The sequence below is a fragment of the Pseudorca crassidens genome, chromosome 21 (genome assembly GCF_039906515.1).
Source record: "Pseudorca crassidens isolate mPseCra1 chromosome 21, mPseCra1.hap1, whole genome shotgun sequence".
Lineage (NCBI taxonomy): Eukaryota > Metazoa > Chordata > Mammalia > Artiodactyla > Delphinidae > Pseudorca > Pseudorca crassidens.
The window spans coordinates 28,612,119-28,636,671 of NC_090316.1; the positions used below are offsets into that span (position 1 = coordinate 28,612,119).

General features: G+C 39.8%; 1 protein-coding gene across 2 annotated transcripts in view; it reads right to left on the reverse strand.

Moving 5' to 3' along the window:
• Positions 1–24,553, reverse strand: part of CSMD1 (CUB and Sushi multiple domains 1) — a 1,750,344-nt gene that overhangs the window by 260,167 nt on the left and 1,465,624 nt on the right. For both annotated transcript variants that reach the window (XM_067722119.1, XM_067722118.1), the window contains exons 22-23: positions 23,295–23,464; positions 18,842–18,998 (exon numbers count right to left, since the gene is read on the reverse strand). In XM_067722119.1, coding sequence (XP_067578220.1) covers positions 18,842–18,998; positions 23,295–23,464 — 327 coding nt within the window. The remainder of the gene's footprint in view (positions 1–18,841; positions 18,999–23,294; positions 23,465–24,553) is intronic.

Below are 24,553 nucleotides of genomic sequence, written 5' to 3' on the forward strand. Positions count from 1 at the left end.
TCCTTTATTTGCACTTACCTAGAAAAAATTGTATTCGGGAGGAGAGCACTGCTAAAACTAATTTTTGTGGTTCACGTGAGAAGTTCATTAACAGGGGATTTCATGAAGTATTTGATTAATTCATGTTTTTAAATGCAACTCTCATTATTTAAGAATGAAATTCTGGGTGAAGTATTTGTGTGTGTGTTTGATTTTTAAATTATCTATTAAATTATGTATCTGTGCTGTTTGTTTAGCCATGTCTGTTATTGATTTCAAATTGGGTTTTTTTGTTCAGCTTTTTTTTTTCATTTAACCCATTTCTTTTCCCCACGTGTTAAGTTTTATTACTGCTGCTATTATTTTGTGATTATGTCAGCCACCCCTGTGGAAAGACACTCTGAATTTTACCCAAATAGCATTAATCATAAGGATGGTGGTAATTTTTAAACGGAAAAGCTTAAAAGAGCTCAGAACTTCTGAGCTTCAGAGTGAAAAACAAAACTAGACAAAACAAAACCCTGTAAAAGTCCAGAATGAGAATCATATAACCAAAGAAATTATCTATTTTTTCTGGAACCATGTTGGTTTTCATCACACATGTCACTAAGATATCATAAAGCAAGGTAATCACAGCTAGGAATTCCAGGAGTCCATCTTGAAATGTTGTGTAATTCTGAATATATTATATATTTCCAAAACAAATCTTTAATGTTGACTATACTCTGAGTTTGAGTAGAGCTACCCAGTGGTTCCAATTGTTAACACCAGTTCTGAGAAGGCTTCCTGGAAGAATTCGTAGTATTCACCTTCTCACAGATCTTTAACACTATACACACCTATTGGTCCGTGTAGAGGACATTTAAAGCTGATGGTTCAGGGAACTTGGGGCAAGATCAGGATGAGGCATCTGCACGAAAATGGATGGATGAAGGCATTTTACTCTGAATCAGTTTTTAAACACATCCAAAGGGTGAATATTATTCTAACACACACTATGGTAAGAACATATAATCAGAGCATTGTCCAAATTTCCAGACACATTTAGTATCACTTCTGGGGCTTTATTAGATGTTGTGAGAAGTACTGAATGAAACATGGCCCCTTATCTTCCATAGTCTAGTTAATTACACAGATAGGAAAATAAGTATTTTAAAAAGAATAGATGTTACAGTAGAGGTTCCTGTGAAGGTTGAGAGGGGCACCAAAGGAAGCAGGAGTGTTGGGATAAGACCTGAGCTGGTCCAGAAGCCTAGTCGGTGTCGGGAGTGATAAAACTAGAGGGAGAAACTCCAGGTAAAGTCTTCACAGATGCATGGGAGTTCGGAAGAATGTGGTATATCTTGGAGTGCAGAACAATTTCTGGGAGCATCTGTATTTGCTGAAGCTTCGTTTTAAGCATGTGGAGGTGGAGTGGGAATAGGACTGAAAAGAAGACAGAGTGGATATGGGCGAGAAGGGAAAGGGCTGGATTGGAGCCCAGGGAGTTGAGACCGAGTCAGTATGTAACAGGGTCGTGGAGAAGCCAGGGCAGCTGCACAGAAAGTCACGCAGATATATCTGCACTTCAGAGAGATAATCAGTAGTCCTATAGAGTATGGACTGGAGTGAGAAAAAAAGGCAGGAAAACAAAAAGATATTTAGTGCTGAAAGGTAGGTTGTAGTAGGGGATACATGGTAGTGGATGAGGTAAGATCATGTGTGTGTGTGAAGCTTGCAAACATTTTATCAGGTGGAGGGAGCTTGAGAGGTGACTGGAGGCTGCAGAGAGATGGTCTGTGAAGAGAGAAGACAAGAGAGGGAAGGAGCTGGTACGAGAGAGGTAGGACTTGCATGTCAGGCAGAAAACAGAAGAATCAACATCATCAACTTGTAACATTGGTGTCGTCTCATTACAGATCCAGTGAATTTATCCAGGAAAACAAGAAAATCCTTCATCAATAACTTCTTCCATGAAATAATTAAAAACAAACAAGATTTGCAAAATTTTGAGACAAGAACAAGAAGGTACCAGGCCTTAGAGAGCTTACTGTCCAACACAGGAATCAGATATAATAACAAATAACAACAGATTGTGATGAGTATCTAAGCAATAGAAATACATAAAATATGAGTCAACATGGACATAATCCTAACAAATGCATATTTCTGTTCTCTGTTGTCCTGGGCCCCTATTCTTTATTAGTTTTTCTACTTTTTCTTAATTATTTCTGTTCTGTTGTGTTCACTTCTTTTTATATTGGAGGTTAATAATAGTAGGACATGCACAGAATATTTTTTAACAGGAACATCTGTAAAGTTTTATAAGGATGGCTCCTTTCACCAAACAGAATGAGCCTCAAGTTATCTGATAAATACTAATGTTTGTCTGGCACAACTACTGAATCTGTTCAGATGATCCATGTCCTTTACGCATTTTAGTTTTAAGCAAAAATGTTTTCATGTTGACATAAATACCGCTACTCTGATTGTAAATGTAAGCTATTAATACTCTTCTCCTAAAATGTATTTTTAATCATGATTCCTACCTGATGATGAAGGTAGTAAATTATAAACAGTAGCTTAGTCTAGTAATATTACTTTTTTACGGATAAAATGTGTTGGAGAGTATAATTTCTCAATATAATTTTTAACCCACTACGTTAATAGGCATAAAGTGAAAAAAATGAGATAATTTCACTAATATAGTTAGGAACATAAATCTGGAGCATCTTGTCTTCTGACCTACAATCTTAATTCATTAATTAAATCACCTAGTTGACATGCATATATAAAGTGCCTACTGTGTGTCATGCATTCTACTAGGTGCTGAAGATAAAAAATTAATTAACCTCAGTCCTGCCCCACCAGGAGCTCACAATCTGTACAGGAAGAAAAACAACAGTTAATATCATACATCTTAAAGGGACACCCAGTCATTAATTGAACACACGCTTGTTAAGCACTTACTATGTGGTAAGTCTCACACGACACTGCACTGTGGTTGCATGTGCAGGCAGAGCCTGGCCCTCAGGGCTCAGAGCTCCATCGGCAGCGATACTCTCACACCAACAAGTGCTTAAGGAGAACGGAATGGACAAACATCGACGTTTCAGGTGCGGAACTGCTCACAGAGCTGGAGACTCCCGTGCTTCCTGAGGTTTCTGTGAAAGCAGGATGCCAGTACAGGGCAGCCCATTCACAGGCAGCCACCCACATAACATATGGCTGCTTCTAAATGAGCCACCTGTACTCTCCAAGGGACACCAGGTGACCACAAACAACATGTCACACTCTAAGGTGGACACTTCTTTCAGTTTTACTGACAAAAACAGATAGACATGCATACAGACATCCATTTACATAAAGGGACACCCTGAAGTACAATGAAATGAGTTCGGCCAACTGTACGTCACATTTAATTACAAAGAATGTAATTCAATTATTGTCGGAACATATTGCAAGACAGAGTGGTAGTTTTTCATTTTTCTTTTTTGCAGCAGAATTTAAAAAGTAACTTCTCTTTAAAGGTCTGTGTTCTTTGTTTGTTTTTGTCCAGGGATAATATGTCTAAAAAATAAAACTCAACATGTTTTTACTCTAAACTTTGAAAATCACAAATTGCTTAAAGTACCTTAACTATTTTAAGCATTTGATTAACTATTGTTGATTCTTTAAATTTTAGTTTATAGTCCTGAAGGATCTTCAGGGCCAAATGCAAAGTTAAGAAGAACTGAAATCCTTTACAATATATAATTATATAATTCGATGTAACCTGATAGCAAAACAGAGTAGAAATTAAAACCAGATTGAATATAGGTTTTGATAGCTTATGAAATTAAATATCAATATAAGTAGAGCCAATAACTAGAACAAGGTGGGAAATGAGAAACTTCTACGTGTATCTATCATAAATACCATAATTGAAATATATTGTAATATATTTGCATATTTTTAACAATAAGACACTTTCAATGATGATTTTTTAAAAGAAACTTGAGCATTCCTGTCAAATTGATTTATATTATTATTTTACCCATAGAAAAACTTTCAGATTTTTTTCCATATTGCTTAAGAAAAACTAAATCCATTAAATGAAACAATGGAAAAATTGGAGGAGGACAATTAGGAACACATCAATAAGTTATTTTTAAAACAGTCGTTTACTACTAGTATAACATATAATTCTAATGTCCAGTGTCTCAAACTCTATGATGTCTATGTTTGCATTTATTTGTTTTTATATGGCAATATCCAGATCGACATCATACTTTTTTTTACTTTAATACAGAAATACAAGCTGATGCTCATTTACTATTTTCACCCGTGGATCTCAGCGTCTACTATTTGCTTAGGAACCAAATGAACGGACTGGGCCCTGACTTCAGATGTGTGTCTCCATGAAGATGGACATGAACCTGAAGGGGAGGGAAGCAACACGTACAGAACACCTGCTCTGCACCACTCAGTATGTCAGGCACTTTCATCTACGCTCTCTCTCTTAATCCTGGAAATAATCTTAGAAAATCACAAGATCCTAAGCAAGACAGACTGGAGAGTTTGTCACAACCGAAATAAATGGTGGCAGCACAGAGAAAGTCAAGCACACACGTCAAGTAGTTGAATAAGCACAGAATCAAGATGACGATTCCCGCTACAGAGGGTGTTCCCTCTGCAGCTTTTGAAGCGGTCCCTCCCTCTCCCGCTACTCGGTCTCCGTTCCAGGAGGAACTCCCCCCAGCACCGGATGTGTCCACCCCGGGGTCCTCCAGCCGTTCTCACTAAGACAGGAATGGGGGAACTAAGACACCTCCTGACAAACTATAGAAGATGAGGTACCTAGTCTCTTCTCATCCGCTAAGGAAGGGTCACTTGATTTAGCCGAAAAAGGAATGAAAATCATTTTGAAAAGTCCCATGGGGGGCTTCATGATTCTTCACTCATAAAATAACTGTTACATTTTATTTTCTGCAGAAAATTTTCCACATTGGATCAAGAAACATGTCAAGTTTACCCACACCAAATGAACCTCACGCTAATCCCCAAGAGATTATACTGGAGGCAACATTTGACAAGAGTCCTGATTCCCCAAGGACTGTTCTTTCCTCTCTTTAGTTTGTGTTTCTACTCATGGCACAAAAAAAAAGTCTGGGAGGAAGGCAAAGTCACCCCTACTGGCTGATGTCTAAAGACCCCAAAGGGAAGAAGGTGAGTGAGTGATGAATGAAAGGATCCCCACTGGAGAGGCTGAGAACATCGTAATCAGACGGCCAGGGGCCCGGGACGTGAGGACCAGTTGGAGAGGATGGAGGATCAGGGGAAATACTTGCAAAATACCGTCCTAGACTCAGTCCATCCTCGGATTCACGTCCCTTAGCCTGTCCTTTTCAGTTTCCAAGTGCTCACTATACAGAGTGACACTTCTTTCTTTCTGCCCCCATATTGTGGAGATTTTTATAGGGAAAAGTAAAAGATTTACGAAAACACTTTGAGCCCTTCATAAGTACACTCTATAAATATAAAGGATTACCAATAGTACTTGGATTTATTGCTGCTGTTATTACTCACACGTTGTTGCTTTTATTATTCTACAACAAATGCAATGTAATTGTCAAACCACATGCTAGAATGTTCCACCTCAAACAACGTGGTGAGGGCATCAATTCCTAATACGTGACAGCCACAACAAGACAACTGCTGGCCCCTCACAGCAGAAGGAGGTAAGAATGCTGTTCCTCGTTTTCTACAGCTCATTCTTTCAAGGACTGTCTGTGTGCGTGACTGCCGTCCATCAGCCTAACTGTGACTTGTCATTGCCAGCCCGTGTGCTCACCCAGCTCTCTCCTGGGACACTAGTAACACGAGCTACCTAACTTAGCTCCGGGGCAGCCCTGAGCCCGGCTGAGACAGAACGGGCTCCTTGGGACTTCGCCACAGGGGCTGTAAAGCTTCACCTGCGCTAAGCATCACAGAGAGTTCAGGAGCAAAGCCCAGATGCATAAGAAAGCCAAGTGTGCAGCCAGATGATTCTGTGAGCCCACAAAGCCCATGGATGCACTGTCTTCCCAATCGGCATCACTTTCTTACCTCCTCACTCTTCTCAAAGATGCTCACACTCCCCACTCCTGGAGATAATCTCTGACTCCATCTTTCCACTGCTCCCAAACCACTCACCCATGTCTTGCAAAAAACCTCCCTCCTGACCCTCACCTGCTGGTGCCCATCTTCCTCACCTCCTGCTGAGAGTCTGCCTGGCCTTCTAAGAGACTTCCTGGCGGGATCGCCTACAAGACCCAGGAAATACCCATCAATACCCATCTTGTCACACCCATGACAAGATCGTTCTTATCATGTCCTGTCACCCACCACTGCCTCAGCATGCAGGCTGACTGCCCAACTGTGCCCAAGTACTGCTCATCCTCCAAACCATGCTCATCCTCGAGGGTCAAGTTCAGAGCATTCCTGCTGGGGTTTCTAGCTATTCCTCCTGAGTTCTCTTCTTCCTCCCTGGATTTGCTGTGAATCCTACCACTAAACTTCTGGTCTTCGATGTTTTCTTGTGCATATAGTTTATTTTTCCATCTAAAACCTCACCTCCTTGAAGGCAGGGATAGAATAGTGAATTCTGTTTACTGTATCACCTAAGTAAGCACACAAGTTAAAATAGAAACAGTGAATATATTTATTTACTATGATCCATTGATGCTTATTTTAATTCTAATTTGTTAGTAAGTGCCTTTGATTCAAATAAACCATTAGGCTTCTAATGATTTCCAAGCGTTATGAAAATACAAAATTCACTGCTTGTCCACATATAAAAAAATAGGTGAACTGGCTTTCAAAATCATGAATATAAATGCATGCCTTTCGAATTTTAATACTTTTCTGATTTTTACAAAATTTGGGAGGATTTAAAAATAGCTTTCAATAAAAAATATGCAGTTAGGAAAATTTCAGAATGCATTCAGCATTACTGAACAAACTTAGAATGGAGGGTAGACAGACACATTTCTCCATAAACGTTTTTCCAAAGAGGGAATCCCATCAGTTCTCATTATACATCATTACCCTCTCTTAGGAAATGCTAGAATTTCCAGCTAAGTCCCGAACTGTTTTTATTAACGATCGCAACAGCAGTGAAACCTCCCTCATCTGTTCAAACTCAACCCTCAGAGCCATCCTCATGCCTTTCTTCATCTCATTTATAATCCACTTCATCACTGAGTCCTGGAAACTGAGGGTTTTAAAAAACATCTGTCATTTATATTTTTACCTTTACCACCTTGTTCTTACAGTCATCACATCAGAATTAGATCACACAATGTCCAATAAGTAAATTCTAACTTCACTTGCATCTACAATCAGTGCTATATATTGTAGCAAGATTAAAACCCTAACACCAAATATCAAGTGATGTCAAAGTGCCATTATCCATAAATAAAGTCTGCCTCTCTCCTACTATGAAATCCCCCCTTCCCCATTACTCCGGCTCATTAAACAGTAGCCACCGGGTCCAGGAATGTTGGCGTGGCTCTCTGGTCCTCTTACACTTCATGCCAGAGCCCTCAGTTACCCAACTGTTAGGGCATTAAAGGGTAAACGTTCTTAAAATAATCACAAGAAAACTTTCACACCACTTCCAACAGTTAAAATATCCTTTGATTTTTTTCATAGAATTTCAGAACTGAGTGTCCAAAAACAACTACTTATTTACAAAAGACAAATATGGTCTGTGGTATGAAAAATCCAACAGCTGGCTGGTGACAGAGTCAGGACTCGTGCTCCTGGTCTCCAGAGACTCAGGAAAGTGTATGTTTCACCTCACATCTCACTATCAGGTTAAAATACTTGACAGTGCATGCACATTCCTGGAGTTTGTTACTGAATGGTGTTAAGTGTATCACTCTCAAGTCTTCGCAAATGTGAAGCTGAATATTCCAGATGCCTTTTTCATATCCCCCAGGCTAACTGCCTAGTGTTGGAATTTGACAGACATAATTCTTTCATAACAGTATTTTCTGGAATGTTTACTTAGTAAAAAACAAAAACAACAACAAAATAACCTCTCATTTGATGATGCTGTGGAAATCTGAATAGCACTCAAATGTCCTTATGTCAAAATTCATGAAGTTGAGAAAACAATAATTTTGAATCTGAATAGATTTCATGCGTCTTTTCCTTTTAAAGAGTCATTAAGGATGCTATAAGGCATGCAAGAAAAATCAAAATCAGACATAAAGTGACCCACGATCCATTACCCAGCACTTCCCTTCTGACAAGACATTGAAGTCTCTCTGAGATTCCTATCTTCCCATGAATGACTCTTTGCAAAAACAATGTATCTATGACTTTGACTAATACAATAATTATTGCTTTTTATTTCCCCTAAAGAAGAAGGGAAAAAATTCTGTCATCACTCTTCCCATAAAATGTTAAGATTTTATAGTATTTGGTGATATCATCTGTCAGCCTTCATCTTATTTCACACTCAAGTCATATGCTTTTAGTTTAATCCCTGTAATAAATCATTTATGTCACTCTTCTCTGAGTCCTTTTGTCTTTCTCAAAGAATTGGTGACCAACAATATATTTAACTCTGAAAGAGGAAAATAGATAGCAGTGCGTATCAACTGTTAAATTGTCACAAAATATAAAGAATTATGAATTACAAAATTTTTAAAAAAGCCCACAAAACTAAACTTCATAGAAAATGATGAAAAGCTACGTAGAAGCGGTTCCTAGACCCACTGGCATGCAGGGGCTTTCACAGGGCTCGGAGGACCATGACGTGGGTCACCAGGGTGACCTGTGATACCAATTAGGCAACTCTCACATTGACACAGAAGCAAAGCATCTCACGGTTTCACTGGAATTTTTTTAAAACACTGTAAACACTTATATTTTAGTCTTTGTGATGTTATACATGCTAAGAAGGGAGCAAGATGATGAAACACCCAGTTAGAAGGCAAGCAACCCAGGCTATATGCCCATCTCTACCTCGAATTTGCTTTTGACACCGAGTAAGTCGATTAAGCATCACCTGTGTCACTTTCCTTTGTTGAAATATTCATAATAATATTTTGCCTTTTCCTCCCTGTGAAAAATGGATGCAGATTCATGTCCTGTGTTTACGGCAGCCTCCCCATGGGGTAGCCACAGGTAGGAGGGGTTTCAGTCTCCAGGTAAAGCAATGACTCAACCCTAAGCCTCACTTCTTAAAAATGCTATCAAGTTTGGCCTCAAGTATTTTCTTAATGATGTTTTACAAGAATTAAACATTTATTTGGATGTTTATCTAAAAATGTATCCATAAAAATAAAACTTCCTAAGGCAAACCATGAATTGTATGCTTGGATTGGGAACTGGGCACTGGTTTTTTATTCGCCATTCCCTGAGATGCTTTCCTCTTTCTAAAATGTCCACCTTGTTTTACAGTAAATACAGAGTTCTTTGTAGGGACTAACAGACTGCCTCTCTCTCTATTGGACTGCCTTTTCCACTGTGATATTTCCACTGAAAACCATTCTATTTTGAAAAGTGTATTATATACAACATGATTCTATAGGCTTTCTTTTCTTGTAAAAGCAGAGTAAAAATGCAATTTTCAGAATTCTTACAAGAAGGTGTAAGCTTATAAAAAATGTATGGAGATGGCTTGATATTTTGATAGGGGAGCTTTCCAATAATGCAATCACATAAGCATATGGTCATATGCCAGTCACATAACTGACTTTAAACCGTTTTCTCTCTTTATTATACCGTCCTTTTCATAGCACAATAAATTCTGAGTATACAGTTTAATTTTCACTTAATATATACACCTTTTAAAAATATCAGTTTGGGGCTTCCCTGGTGGCGCAGTGGTTGAGAGTCCGCTTGCCGATGCAGGGGACACGGGTTCGTGCCCCAGTCCAGGAGGATCCCACATGCAGCGGAGCGGCTGGGCCCGTGAGCCATGGCCGCTGAGCCTGCGCATCCGGAGCCTGTGCTCTGCAACAGGAGAGGCCACAACAGGGAGAGGCCCGCGTACCGCAAAACAAAAAAAAATTAAAAATTATCTTTTTTTTTCTTCACAGGTGACAGTTGCTATGTAGTACTTGATTCATGGGAGAAGTGTTCCGGTGATAACCCCCAAACTAAAATAAATCTAACCTAGGTATAATAAAGTTAGAAGTACACAACTCATTTTTTTCTGGGAATAGACTTATTCACAAAATAACTGCCTATTATTTTATAACACTTTTATAAAATTACCTACTAGTTAACTGTGGAAAACAAATAATACTAATCACATTTTCCCAGCAGTTTTATCTGTTGAATTTAAAAACAATTTCTTGCTCCATAAACCTTTATTTACAAATTACACATTAATACTCTAGTATCACACAAGCAGACACCAGAGCAGCAAGATATGTTTGTCACAATTTTCATCTTCATTGAAATGAAATAAAAATCTGTTGTGTGGACTCACGTGGCAAGCCGGTTATTTTCTGGACCCTATTCCATACTTTCCCTTGATTTGTAGCACGACTTTAAATAAGTTTTAAAACTACTCATTGAACCAAACATTGTTTTGACATGACTTTCTAGAACATAAAGACTGAAAATGTGATAAATGCTATTCCTGGAATAACATGGTAGGTTTTATTAGATAAACAGCAATGCTTGCACATACTACAACCACGACTTTCTGAGAAATTAGTGTATGTCTTTGCTATTTATAAACCTGGATTCAAGAACTTGCTTTTATAACTGCCACCTAGCTTGTACAGAATTTCCAAAATCTAGTTGTCAAAAAAAAAAAAAGCAGTTATGAAATGAACACATCATTGTGCACTTAAACCTCCTTCATAGTCGGGGAGGAAAAGGTATCAGGAGAATCTCTATCAGAAATAGGCAGATCTCACCACACACACAAAAAAGTAATTATGTGAGGCGACGGTGGCATTAAACAAACCTTAAGGTAATCATTTCACAATTTATACGTGTAGCAGATCATCACGCTGTACACCTAAAACTTATTATGTGCCATTTATATTTCAGTAAAGCTGGGGAAAAAAAAAACAAAGAAATATGGCGACTCCTGATGTAACTGGGTGGTGATGGGCGGGAGGAGGGACACTCCCAAAATTACATCCACCCACTTAGGATGTCAACCAAGCCTGTAGATAACTAGCTCGTTATCAAGCCATGATTTCAAGGTCTTCCAATTTCAGCTTCTGACTTAACTCTATTCTTTACCGTCAGCAGCTCTGTTTCCCGTAATTGATGGCTCACCCTGCCCGTGTATACTTCATGCTTGCAATATTTGTGACTTGTTTTGAAGCACGAAGGTGACAGTGCTTAGTATTTCATTATTGGCCTTGAGGATATATTCATATCCAGAGTCGTTCACTCATTTGTAATAGCGTGTTTAATGCTGGTGTCATTTTAATTCTATCAGCATGTTAATAAAATCGAGATGACAGCTGCATAACTGTGGCTCCGGGCACTTATATCCGCTTCCCAGAATATGTTGTGGGTGGTCCCAAATCAGTCAGTGCCAAATCACCCACCTCCGCTCCTTATCAGCTGGAGAAAACAGTGTGAACGGGGGGTGGGGATCCCTGAAGCTGGAAATGAGGGGCCATCCTGGGAAATGGACACATTCTTTTCTCCCAGATTCCAGTTGTAGGGGACTTGGAGGTTTCTCTAGTCTAGGGTGCTTATCTTAGATAATTCAGGGTTGGGTGCAGGGTGACCATTTCAAGACACTGAAGAATGGAAATTAACCAGCCATGAGAGATTTGGCTGTGGGGAAAGCGAAGTCCTAGTTTTCCTGTCCCCAAACAGAACACCATCATCTGCAAATTATGCAGCCCAGGCGCTGGGCAGGTCTCTGGACTCCAGGCTGTGTGCTTTGCTGTTCGCAGAGCTGCCTAGTGCAGCTGCGGAGGGCGTGCCCCGAGGCCCTCACTTTCCAGGATAAGCACTTCCCCTCCTTTGTAAACAATAATACGCACAAAGGGGCCTTATGGACCAGTGGCGGCTCTGTCCTTCAGGTCTGCATGCTCACCTCCAGCCTCTTAGTTCTTTGAAACGTTCTTCCTCGTCTATCCCCTCAAGCTTCTTTTCCTTCAGCGTTTTAGAGATGTCCCTGACCGTGGGTTCCCCACTCTACAGTCTATATTATAAGAGTCTGAAACAGAAAAATGAGGCTTGCAACAGCCAGGGGCGTTAAGTCACCCCAGGAAAGCTAGCAGTCTGCCTCCTGAAGGATGACTTTGTAGGATCAGACACCTAGTTCTGTACCCAAAAGAGATTCATCTCATGGGGGACTCTAGTGACTTAAGCACAACGCCAGAATTCCAATTCCCTAATTGAAAACAATAAATGGACTCAGTCCATGTACTGGAATCCCTATGTCAACACAAATAAGTCACTCTCTTCCTACTGGCAGAGCCACACTGACACCCCAGTCACACTGAGAATACTGCCTGATAACCACAGAATCAGAGCAAGGGACTTTAGTTAAATAAAGCCAGTGGACCTGAAGGGAGGGCAGCCTAATTAGTCCACCTCCACCACAGCACAGGTTTCCCAGGGGGATAAGACTCCAGCATCTACTTGCTTAGTCTTCTGCGCCAAATACATCTTGAGGGGTTACCAAAGAATTTCCATTTTTAAGGTCCGTCTATCTGTTCTTCTGTGACTACTGACTACCCCACACCACCCTCCCAAGGCACCCCTTCTTTTTCTTTTTGTTTTTAAAAGATATTTAGTATTTCAATCTGACCACTCCATTTATAAGTAAAAATAAGTCCATATTTCTGCTCTGTCCCATTATGTGTGTTATTGTAAAAGTCAGCAAGTAGCTTTTCTCCTTCACTCTCAGGTCACTCGTGGGTGGCAAGAGCACAGACAGAGCTGTTTGGGGCTGTTATCATCCTCTCCTTTCAATCTCACACTTGCATTAATTTCATTCCTCCAATATTATTAATGGCTCTGACTTAATGTTGACCAATACCCCTGATCAGCTTTCAGTGGCTTCCATAATCAGGTTCCCGCAGCTCATTTGTCTTCCTTTTTCTCCTCATCATGCATCTTCCACTCTATTCAGACTTTCATATTCATTATCTCATGAGTTCCAAGATCATACTCTACTCTCCTCATGCATCTTTACTCAAATCTGCCTCCTTCCAGGCAAATCTAGGTCAACTCAATTATCATTTGTTAAGTGACTATGGAGGTGATACAAAAGTGAGCAAGTTAAGATTACTCCTCTTGAAAACCTCACCCCTTCTGTTAGTAAAAACAAAGGATTAGAGACAAAATGCATGGGGTAGGGAGCATGGGAGAGGCAGGTGATTCTGCTCCGGAAATCTGGAGCAGAGCAGCCTTTATACAGAAACTGGCATTTAACTGCAATCTTAAGGGATGAGTCAAAGGCATCTAGCAGGAAGGAAAGAAAATTCTGGAGGCCTCTAGGGTGATTCCAGCTTTCAATGATCTCTCATTGCTCTGGAAAATTATATTTGCCATCATCACAAATAAATAAATATAATATGTGTCATATATATTTCTAACTCTTGGGGTACTAGGATCACATGCTATCATCGAGGAGCTATAGTTTCTTTGGAGAAAAAGAGCAAACTCATATAAAAATGAAATGTATTAGGGGTCAAATACAATACATTAAGGGTCAGAATCAAAGGATTTTCATCTTTGCATCAACGTAGTGCATCAGGAGATGGATACATTACGGTCACATGTATCAGCTTGGGCCCTGAACCCCCTGCTGACCCATCCCATAGTTGAGAACATGAAGGTGCAGCCACATTTCCACGGACCAGTGTTTCACAAGTGCTGCACGTGACTATCCTAAGTCATTTATCTGTGGACGGGAACCGTGGCTTTTGCCTTCTGTTTCAATATAGTGCTAAGCATTCAGTACACAAATAATACACGGCACAGTCATCGATCGAGCAGCACACAGACACACCGAGGTGGCGCAGAGAAGGTGAATACAGTTCTTTTACGAAACCCCCAAACAGTACGAATTTTTGTTCAGGTGTGACTGGTGTTTTGCTGGCTCCTCCCTACTTAAATCAGTAAGAGTGACAACCAGAAAGTCCTGTGGGAAACTGTTTCTGAAGAGTGACTGTTCTGGGAACATCCCTGTGGAACTCGAAAGGGGTCAGTATATTTTTTAAAGAATTCTGAATTCAATAGGGAATTTTTTTTTTAAATTTCCAGAACTACTTTTCTGTAAAAATATTTGCTGAAATATTTAGAAGACATAGCAATCCACTGTCAATATGATTTTTCCTGGTATTTAAGAGCTTTACAATCACTGGGATAACAAAAAAAAAAGAAAAGAAAGGCTTATGTTAAATAAGGTGAAACTCTTATTGGCCTGAGACAGCTCTGCAGAATCTTAGTGCTCCATGGAATACAGCTTGAATAACAATGATCCAATCTAAGCTTTTAATATTATAGATCAGACATCTGTGCGAGGTACAGAGGGGAATAAAAAATGAACACCCATTGTCCCTGATCTAAAAGAGCTTATGGGTTATGCTTCCACTTGACATAATTGTAGGCTCAGAAGACTACCAACTGTTATGAAAATGGACAAATCTGTAGTAAAAAGCAGTGTCTTCCAATAGAGGTAAACTTTTCCAGTTGTATGTTGCTCTAACCTACTACTCAGAAATCAGCAGTTGCTTAATAAATGTTTACTAATATGTTTATTCCTACTTGTCCCAAAGATGCCTGGCTTTTCTTCCTTGCCAATGCCTTTACATATATAAATATCAGTCAATAAATATGGAACTCATCAAAGTGGGATCATCTAAAATATTTGAAAATAAGGTCATCAACAGTTCTGGCCCTTGTTTAGAAGACCTGGATTGGCTCCCAGCTATACCCCATAGGTAAAAGCCTCAGCAAACCACTTACAGATTTGGAGACTGAGTTTCTAACTTACAAAGAAGAGAAAAAGGAGCTATTTACCGAGACCCAGAATTGCCAAGATGGTAAAATTAGAAGGTATTGGGTAGTATGCTCTAAATATTAGAGGATGTACAAAATGATTTGTACTCATTTGAAAAACTTCAAGATGTTTATTAAGCTATATATTTACTCTGTTGACTTTTTCTAATCCACTTGTGTGTAGATTAATTACGGATTTGAAACCTTTAAATATGAATGTTTCCTTCAGTAATGCAATTAACGAGCAAGAGGCAATTACAAAAGTCTTCTGAAAATAGTTGAAAGTGCCTTCAAATAGGCTTAAGCTTTAATAATTGGCTGAAAACATTTTACAGCCATTCATTATTTCCAAACCATCTTTTAGAGATGAAGATTTGATTCAGGTATTCAACCACATTGTGGGAGCGTGGGATTTCTTCAACTTAATTACCGAGTGTTTAAACCTAAGACTTTAATGTGAAGTCAATAATATTTTGATTATAGCCATCAGCACCATCAGTGCTATATTACAAATATCTTTTTCCATCTGGCAGTGTGTTCCAGCTCCAGGACAATCCTGGAAACAAGACTTGCACCTGGGTAGCATCTGTGTTATTGCAGGTGGAGGAAAGAGGAAAAACAGGCAGAAAAGATAGTTACTCCCATCAAATTGATTATACTAAGAGCTAAATAACTGGAAACCGTCACCAACATTTCTTTCTTCTTCTTTTAGAAAGTCTGTGCTGCTATGTTATAAAAATAAAATCCAAATAATTGGAAAGTGCCCATAAACAGATCCACAGCTTCAAGGTTTCTCAAAGTTACTCAGAGAAATGCGAGGAGCAGTAAAGGTCCTCACAGTCTGGAGGGTGCCATGGAGAAACAGTGACAACCATCACATGCTGCCTAGTAGGGGCTGAGAATAGTGCATGGAAGCAACTCTTTTTAAAAAAAAAAAAAAATCTTTATTGGAGTATAATTGCTTTACAGTGTTGTGCTAGTTTCTGCTGTATAACAAAGTGAGTCAGCTCTATGTATACATATATCCCCATATCTCCTCCCTCTTGCGTCTCCCTCCCACCCTCCCTATCCCACCCCTCTAGGTGGTCACAAAGCACAGAGCTGATCTCCTTGTGCTATGTGGCTGCTTCCCACTAGCTATCTAGTTTACATTTGGTAGTATATATAAATCCATGCCACTGTCTCACTTCATCCCAGCTTACCCTTCCCCCTGCCCATGTCCTCTAGTCCATTCTCTGTGTCTGTGTCTTTATTCCTGTCCTGCCCCTAGGTTCATCAGAACCTTTTTTTTTTTTAATTTTTTTAGATTCCATTTATGTGTTAGCATACGGTATTTGTTTTTCTCTTTCTGACTTACTTCACTCTGTATGACAGACTCTAGGTCCATCCACCTCACTACAAATAACTCAATTTTGTTTCTTCTTATGCCTGAGTAATATTCCATTGTATATATGTGGAAGCAACTCTTCTTGACGAGGGAAGGTGGGCATGATACACAAAGGAAGCTACAACCTCTAATTTCAATCCCATCACACGTTTTTAGGGCATATGGACTTTCTTCACTGCCATTTGGAAAATAAAGGGGATGTAAGAATTCTGGAAACAGTCCTGTAACCCCCATCTCACTGATAAATAAATAAAGCGACTATAAATTCCAGCAGGCTTGAATTTGCACTGCCATGAGAGGAGAGGAATGAGTGCTCACAAATCAAGAATTACTCTCCTTGGAAATCGTCAGAGGGAAAACAGGACGCGGTAACTACGGCTGAAAAAGTCCTGCAATGTAACGTAGAAGTCTAACATGATACCTTTCCTAGGAAGCAGCTGTGAGCTTAGCAACCTCCACACTTGGGCGGCCCTGAGGATAAGGTCGTGAAGATGCACAGAGGAGAGAGGACAGCTCTCGGGCCAAGGTTTTAGCTCTTTGCTTACAAGCCATTGGAAGAAGCACGATTTGTCAGACAGGCCAAAGCAACAATGGAGGGGGACCCAGGTGTGCATCACAGGAAACTCAGAAAGGCGCCTAGAGCTTTCACATTGTCTTCCTTCTCATGTGCCCATGTTCCTCTAAGGCTGTAAGACCAGTATAAAACCTGGGAGGCGTGTGTTGACACATCCGAGTAATAAATTAAAAATTGATGAGCATTTGATGGAAAACCGCAGTAGAAGAAAAAGAGATCATGGCGGTTTACATTTTATCTGTAATCAAAGCAAACTGGTTTGACAAGAACTCTCTGAAACTTTTTTGAGGATGAAATTCTCCAAAGTAGAATCCTAGTAAACAAAAGCTGTAATTATAAATTTATTTGGTAATATAACTGCTAGTAATTTATTTGTACATGATATAATTAGTATGCTTTCAATTCACGGAGTCTTTTAAATGGTTATATTCATGAAAGTGAAATGTGGGTTTTCTCATCCTGTCCATGGGACTATAATTCTATTTTTGTCAAAAGGATTATAATTCTTCAACTGTAATTTCACCTACCAAGGGGGATTTGAGGCAATTAATCCTCCTTTAAGGCACATGGGTTAGCTTTATGTCTGGGATAGTTATTGTATTTTTCAGGCCTTCATTTGTTTATCTGTCAAAAAAAGGAATCAGTCTTGATAATCACTAATAGACTTTCATGCTCAAAAATCCGAAATTTTTAATTTCTTATGTCATGGTATTTGGTATCACAAAGATTTTTAATCATCGGGTTGGTGAAGGATTGGACTGTCTTGTATATTTTAAGCATTTTAGCTAATTTATTACTTAATTTTAATTAATAACCTATACCAAATAACTATATTTTTTACCTTATTTTTCTGGAACTAAAAATGTTGAAAATGACAGTTATCACACGTCCAACTTCTCTTTGTGAAAGAACAATTCCTTCTCCTCCTTTGTTTTACCCTCCTCTGTCTTCTTCACATTCATCTTTTTTTTTAAAAAAGGCATTTTCCATATTGATTTATATTAATTATATTAATGGAGGGGGCACTAAGAACACGGCTTAAAACTGTGAGCTACAGACCGAATCCTGGTTCCACTGACTCAGACAGCTGGTATCCTGGACACACACTCCAATTACTTGTGTTTAGTTTTCTCAGGAGGAAATGAGTTGTGATAAGAAAGCACTTACAACATAGGGTATATATACACACACACACACCTATATGTGTGCGTGTGTGCATCTATATGTATAAATTATTATATTTTACACACATGTAATCTATTTTACATAATGTATGGAATCTCATATGTGTATGTATAGATAGATAGATATAATAGAAAAGTATTGATGTGTTGCAGGCATTCAAGGACTACTACTATTAATTATATCATTCATTTTAAATATTTCATATATTGTCTATGAATTTTTGTCAATGTGCATTAAATCACACAATAATTTTAACCCTAATATCTCTTTAAGTCAAGCATTTTTTTTTTTGCGGTACGCGGGCTTCTCACTGTTGTGGCCTCTCCCGTTGCGGAGCACAGGCTCCGGACGCGCAGGCTCAGCGGCCATGGCTCACGGGCCCAGCCGCTCCGCGGCATGTGAGATCTTCCCGGAGCGGGGCATGAACCCGCGTCCCCTGCATCGGCTGGTGGACTCTCAACCACTGCGCCACCAGGAAAGCCCAACCCTAATATCTCTTAAATGTCATAACATTTTCTTTTCAGGTACAGTCATGTTATGAAAATACTAATACTTCTAAATAAACACGTTTCAAACTCTTACTTCTGATAATGTGTTTAAATTTACTGCCCGCTCAACAGTGCACAGAATTAAACAGCAATCCAAAACACAGGACGGGGGCCAGGAAAAAAATCGATATTTAAAATGTATCATATCAGCAAAGTAACAGATGTATCCTGAGAAAATAAAAGTAAAATGAAACGATTAAGTCGTATGGCACTTACTAGTATAGGTGAGCTGAAAACCCTGGTCAGTGTCAGACCCATTGGAGTTGAACTCCAGCCACAGGTGGTTGGAGGTGCTGTTCAGGATGAGCCCCGTCAGCTCATTTTTAGTGAAGGCCCCCAGCGGACGTGATGAACTATCTCTTCCATCGTAGACCTGAGGAGAATTCACAGCACGAATCCCCTTATCAATTAATTCTGTTTGTATGTTAGCAATTTTGTACGTTAGCAATTTTAACAAGAAATCCAAATTTTCAAAGATTATGATTTTATACAGTAATTTAAAAAGTGACACAGTTTATAGAAAGCTGAGTGGATGGAAGACACTGGCAAACAATCTTTTTTCTTTAAGTTTTATCTTTACCGTTAACATTAAAGACAGAAGATTCCATTTGTGCCCAGATCATTTTATCTGCATCAAGCTGAACATTCTGTGTTTATTTAAAATGAAATCATCATGTATTTGCATTTCCAGGTTGCATGGTCCACCTTTGTAAGCCTGGCACTTACAGAGGTTGGAAGGATGTGTCATAGTTCAGTGTGAATGTCTCCTCCTTCATCCAAATGTGTTACAAGCCGAGGTGCTGAAACCTTGTCACATTTTGTAGCCCCTGAGCCTGCAGTGACTTTAGTTTTGAATTTGTTGTAGCAAAGGAATACTGTCATGTCCGATATCAGAGAGAGAGGTCATCTTGCTCTGAAGCATTGTGACTGACTCCATTTTCACAGGTGGTTGTACAGCCTGGGTGGATACCCCGAACATTTGGAAGACAAGTGGACCGGGCTTGGTTCTGAGCAAACATCACGGGTAAGGGACACGAAGTGATGACTTCCCAGGTGCACACTGGGAGTGCAGGGTTGCCAATCACATTCCCCCAGTGGAGACTGCGTCAGACAGTTTTAAGGCGTGGGCATTGGGGGGTGTCCCACAGTACACGTTCCTAATGCCAGAGCAAACAGCATTCACGTTCTAGGAGAATTTAGTTTTGAGCCCCTCACACCCCCGCTAAGTGGTCAAGACTATAATGCTTCGTGGCAAAGGTTCATCCATTTGCCTCTTGAAACCATTGCAATGGTTCATGGCAAGGAACTGCTGGTATGGATAAGGGCTTTTTAGAAGAAAGAATGAAAATGTATCACATCACACTGGAGAACATCCAGTTCTTTTTGATAAAAGATATCTTATCTAAATAAAGTATATCAAAGCCCCTGGTAGCCTCCCCCATATCTGCCTATTTCTCTCACTTCTTTTCCTTCTCACACAGATTAATTCTTACTTTTCTTCTCCTGCTCTTCTCTAATGCATATGTAAACCATGATTGCTGCTTGACAGACTTACAAATTCATACTCCTAAATGGAGAAAACACATTTAGAAGGATTACTTTAATGGATCATTATTTGATTTCATTTTAATTAAATATGCATATGCTCGAGTAGGAAAATCAAATACCCTATAACTTCTCATGCAAGCTAGCAACAGGCTAGTGTAGGAAAAATCATTGTTTGGCTTAACATAGATTCATTCGATAGTGAGGTTGCTGGCACCCAGATTATAAAGAGTTTTAGAATCCAGAGCATGCTGGCTCAAAAGTAAAGTGTCCAGGCCTCTCCAGCAAGGTCTTACGTTACTCCACATGCCATGTAATTCTCTGTGATTCATAGAAATCCATGGAGATGAGAGGGCATTAAAGGAAATCAACACACACTTAGGCTCGGTCCTCAAAGCTCTGAAGCATCTTCCACTGTCACCTCCACTGGTCTTAGCTTGTTTGAGTGCTTCTCCAAGATTTAATAGCTTACATGGACAGCATCTAGCTCCAGGATCCTCATAGCTAGACCACTAAAAATGAACCATTGCCACACTGAATTATTAAGCATCTCTGGAAGAGTAATTCTGTCTTGTTTATCTGCATCACCAGCAGTTAGCACTGGGCTTGACAGCAGAAATCTCTGAATGAAAAAGTAACTGACTAGTGGGGATATTATGTTGTCAGCTCTCGCAAGGTGAAAATCTGGATTCATGCTTCTCATGTATCACAAATGACAACCCAGATAGTATTGGAAGGCAAAAGACTTGACGTTTACTTCCAATTAAATTAGTAACAAGTGATTTTAGTTCAGCACAAAACCTCCTAGTTGTATATCCTCATCTACAAGCAGCTGGGATCAAAGTGTCCCTTTCAGTCATTAGGAAAAGGTTCCTTGGGTCATATGTTAATACAAGGCTATGCCTATTTGCACTACAGACCCTCCTTGGAGCCTGGCACATAATAAATGCCATATGCTCCGAGTGGAATAGCCAAGAGAGCAGATAAGCACAGATTAGAAAACATCACAAGGAATTCTGGAATGACAATGCTGAAAGGACTGGGGAAATCGTCCCCACTTTTACAGGAGTTATACCTGAGGGCTCTGTTTCCAGAACTAACCTCGCTTTCCATTACGTATCCCTATCATGACACTCTCCTTAGAGCTGTATTTCTCTTACACGGTGTTTCCACATGAAACAAGCAAGCATCACATTTATGCGGGGGAGGGTGTGTACATAAACTCTGGTCTCTGTTAATGGATCACACTACGTGTGCGGGATTATGCTCAAAATTCAAGGTAGTCCCACTTGAAATGTTTTTAACCTTTTGATATTTATTAGCATACTCAATAAAAGGTATGTCTGCACAGCATCTAGGTTTTTCAGATGATTGACAGTTTCTCTGCAAGTAAAGGTGGTAAGCAAGATGTTTTTTGATTTTTTGTTATAATCAACAAGTTTAAACAGCACGCAATCACAAATGAAAATGATTTGCTTCCTTCCATTCCAGTAATATGTATCAGTGTATATTTAGTCCAGTGTCTCTAATCACTCGCCTGCACCAAAGTATGGTTAATTGTTCCATAAAAGTTTGCCTTAAAGGCTTACTGATGTCTAAATTTGAAAGAATTCAGAAAACAGTTCTTTGATGCAAATTTAACTTTTTTCAGATCAGTGAGGATGTACTAGTTTCATACCTGAAAATCACTTCTTAATTACAGCGACTCATACTGCCAGCACGAGCTTTCAAAAGACTATTACAATGAAAGAACAACTAGAATAAAACCTCTCTCCTAAATTGTGACCTTGAAGCATAGTCAAAGGTGGACTTGGAGGAAGTGATGAGCACTTGAGTCTGGAAGCTTCTATTGACCTGTGCACATAACGGAACCTACCAGCGACCCCACTTTATCCACTGTGCAAACAGAGGACACACCTGGAGGGCACTAAGTTTCCCTCTTAGCAGGCTCTTTGCACAGCTTCTTAATGCTCACAGCTTCAAGTGAGTCACATCTACTGCGTCTGAGATGGAGCATTGTGTGTGCCCATGTAGATGTACACATGACTGAAAAACCCTAGAACTTCAGAAACGGGATGAGATGTGTCCCTCTCTTGCCATAAACAAGCCGTGTGGCCTGGACAAGTCGCTTACTTCCCAGTGGAACGAGCAGGTGGACGGGCTGGATGACGGCCAGTGTTGGTCTTTGTTGCTCAAAGCCACTCTCTTTCAAGGCCCTGAGGCTCGGGCTACAAGTGCCAACTACTCAGCCCCTAGAGCCAGGGAGGTCCCCAGGTTCCTGAAATAGTCACAGGAGAGGTGGAAACTATTTCAGAAGTCTTAGAAGTTTGGGGGCATTTGCAGTTGGAGCTCAAGGCAAGACCTGGGTGCCCCTTGAATCCGTCCCCCTGCCTGTTTCCCTGGAGTCCATCTGGAATGTGAGTGGTGTGCTCCACCTGGAGCAGTTCCCCGAGGCTCTGATGCTTTGAGTCATCTACTGCACTGACCCTTGATGCTGGTCCCATGCCTAGCACACCTCGGAGTCCTGTGAACACAGCTCTGACTGGTTGAGTGAGATTCTGCCTCATCCTGGCTTGGCTTCTCCACATCAACCCTGCTTTGTGGTCCAGCAACAGTGGCAGGGCTTGAGTTTACTCTCACATCAAAATCCTTCTAGCTCTGAAGGATGCTCTGTCGTGATCACATTTACAAATCAAGAGCGACTGTAGAAAGGGTTGGTCTGGGGATCCTGCAAGTTTTTTTTACAATTATTAGTATGTGCTAGGAACAATGCTTGAAATATGTATCTATATTATTTAATCCTCAGAACATCACAAAAAGGTAGGTACCATTGCATGTTTTTACATATAAGAAAAATAAGGCTTAAAAATGTTAAATAATATCCCTAAAATACACAACTAATAAATTTTAGATCCAGGATTATAGACTTAGGTATTTCAAAGTCCACATACACATGATACTATAGGCCACCTTCTCAAACCAGCTGGATAAACAAATTGGGAAAATATGTGTATATATAAAGATACGTTAATATATGTATATATCTACGTATATAGATGGATCAACATTATACTTGTTCCTTGAGAAGGAAAGATGGAGTCCTATTAAAACAGATTTTTTTTACCTTTAGAATATCTCCTTCAAACAGCTGGAAGCTTCGTGCTCTGAGATGGATCCCCTTGCCAGCTTCTGTTTCAATTTTATAGATACACTCATGGTTATTATCATAATTTGATGGGAAATTTGGAGACAGTAATGTTCCTTCATTTCCTTTGACACTTGCTCCACATTCAGCTAAAATAAACAGGACATTAAAAAAAGAAAGAGGATTCAAAAGTGGAATTATTGATTTTAATAAATAAAAACTTTTAAATCATGACAGCCCTCTTTTCTCTCAATGTATCTGCTAGCACCATATTGTTTTTATAGATTAGCGACTTCCTTCTACTGTTTTATCCACTGGACAGGAAAGATACCCCCATTCATCCTATTTTCAAGATTTTATTTCTTTTAATATAATGCATCTTACTCCTAACTTACAAAGAATTCTAGAATAAAACAGGTATGCCCGAGCACTTTGGCTATATCACTGGCAGTCACCTCTCTGTGCCCCATCGCTGCTTCATGAAGCATCCCCGCCAATTCCAATGTGCTGACTCGACAGTTATGTCCATGCAGTTTTCCCACGTTGGTATTCTGTGGCCTCAACCTGGATGCATTTAGAGGGGATTCTAGCCGTGGACCAAACCACTGAGTCCCCTGCTACTGTCTCACAGCACTGAGCCCATCTGCCTGTCTTGGGACGGAAGCCCTTTCGGCGGCAGAAAATACGTTCTTCTCCCCTTGACGAAAGGAGAGGGCAATTCACCTCTACGTCCAAATTTGCATAAAGAACTTTAATCAGAGTAAAAATGAAAATAAATATAGCTCTCCACTTTCTGCCAACTTGGAGAAAGTCACCTAAACTCTCAGCACCTGTTTCCTCACCTATGAAAGTGAGAGTTAGGCTAACTCCTAAAATTCTATTCATCCAAAACAATCATAAAATAATAAAATTGCTCTGTGTATGTTTGCATATGTATGATGTGTGTGCATCTGTGTATGCATGTGCGTGTGCATCTCTGTGTGTATGCCTGTGTGTGTCTGTGTGACAAGAGCACTCCATGTGAGTCTGCATGAAATAACTTATTGGCCACACTATGTGAAAAGCACAGTGATTTTTAAAATTTCAACAAAGTAAGTCTGAGTGTGAAGAATAATGATCAACTTGGAAACTGAAAATCAGTAAAATGCCTACATGTAACGGGGGTGAGAGAAAGGGAGACAGGGTTCAGTCTAAGGGGACTGCTTGAGGTATCACACAACTGTGGCAGATGTCCTGTG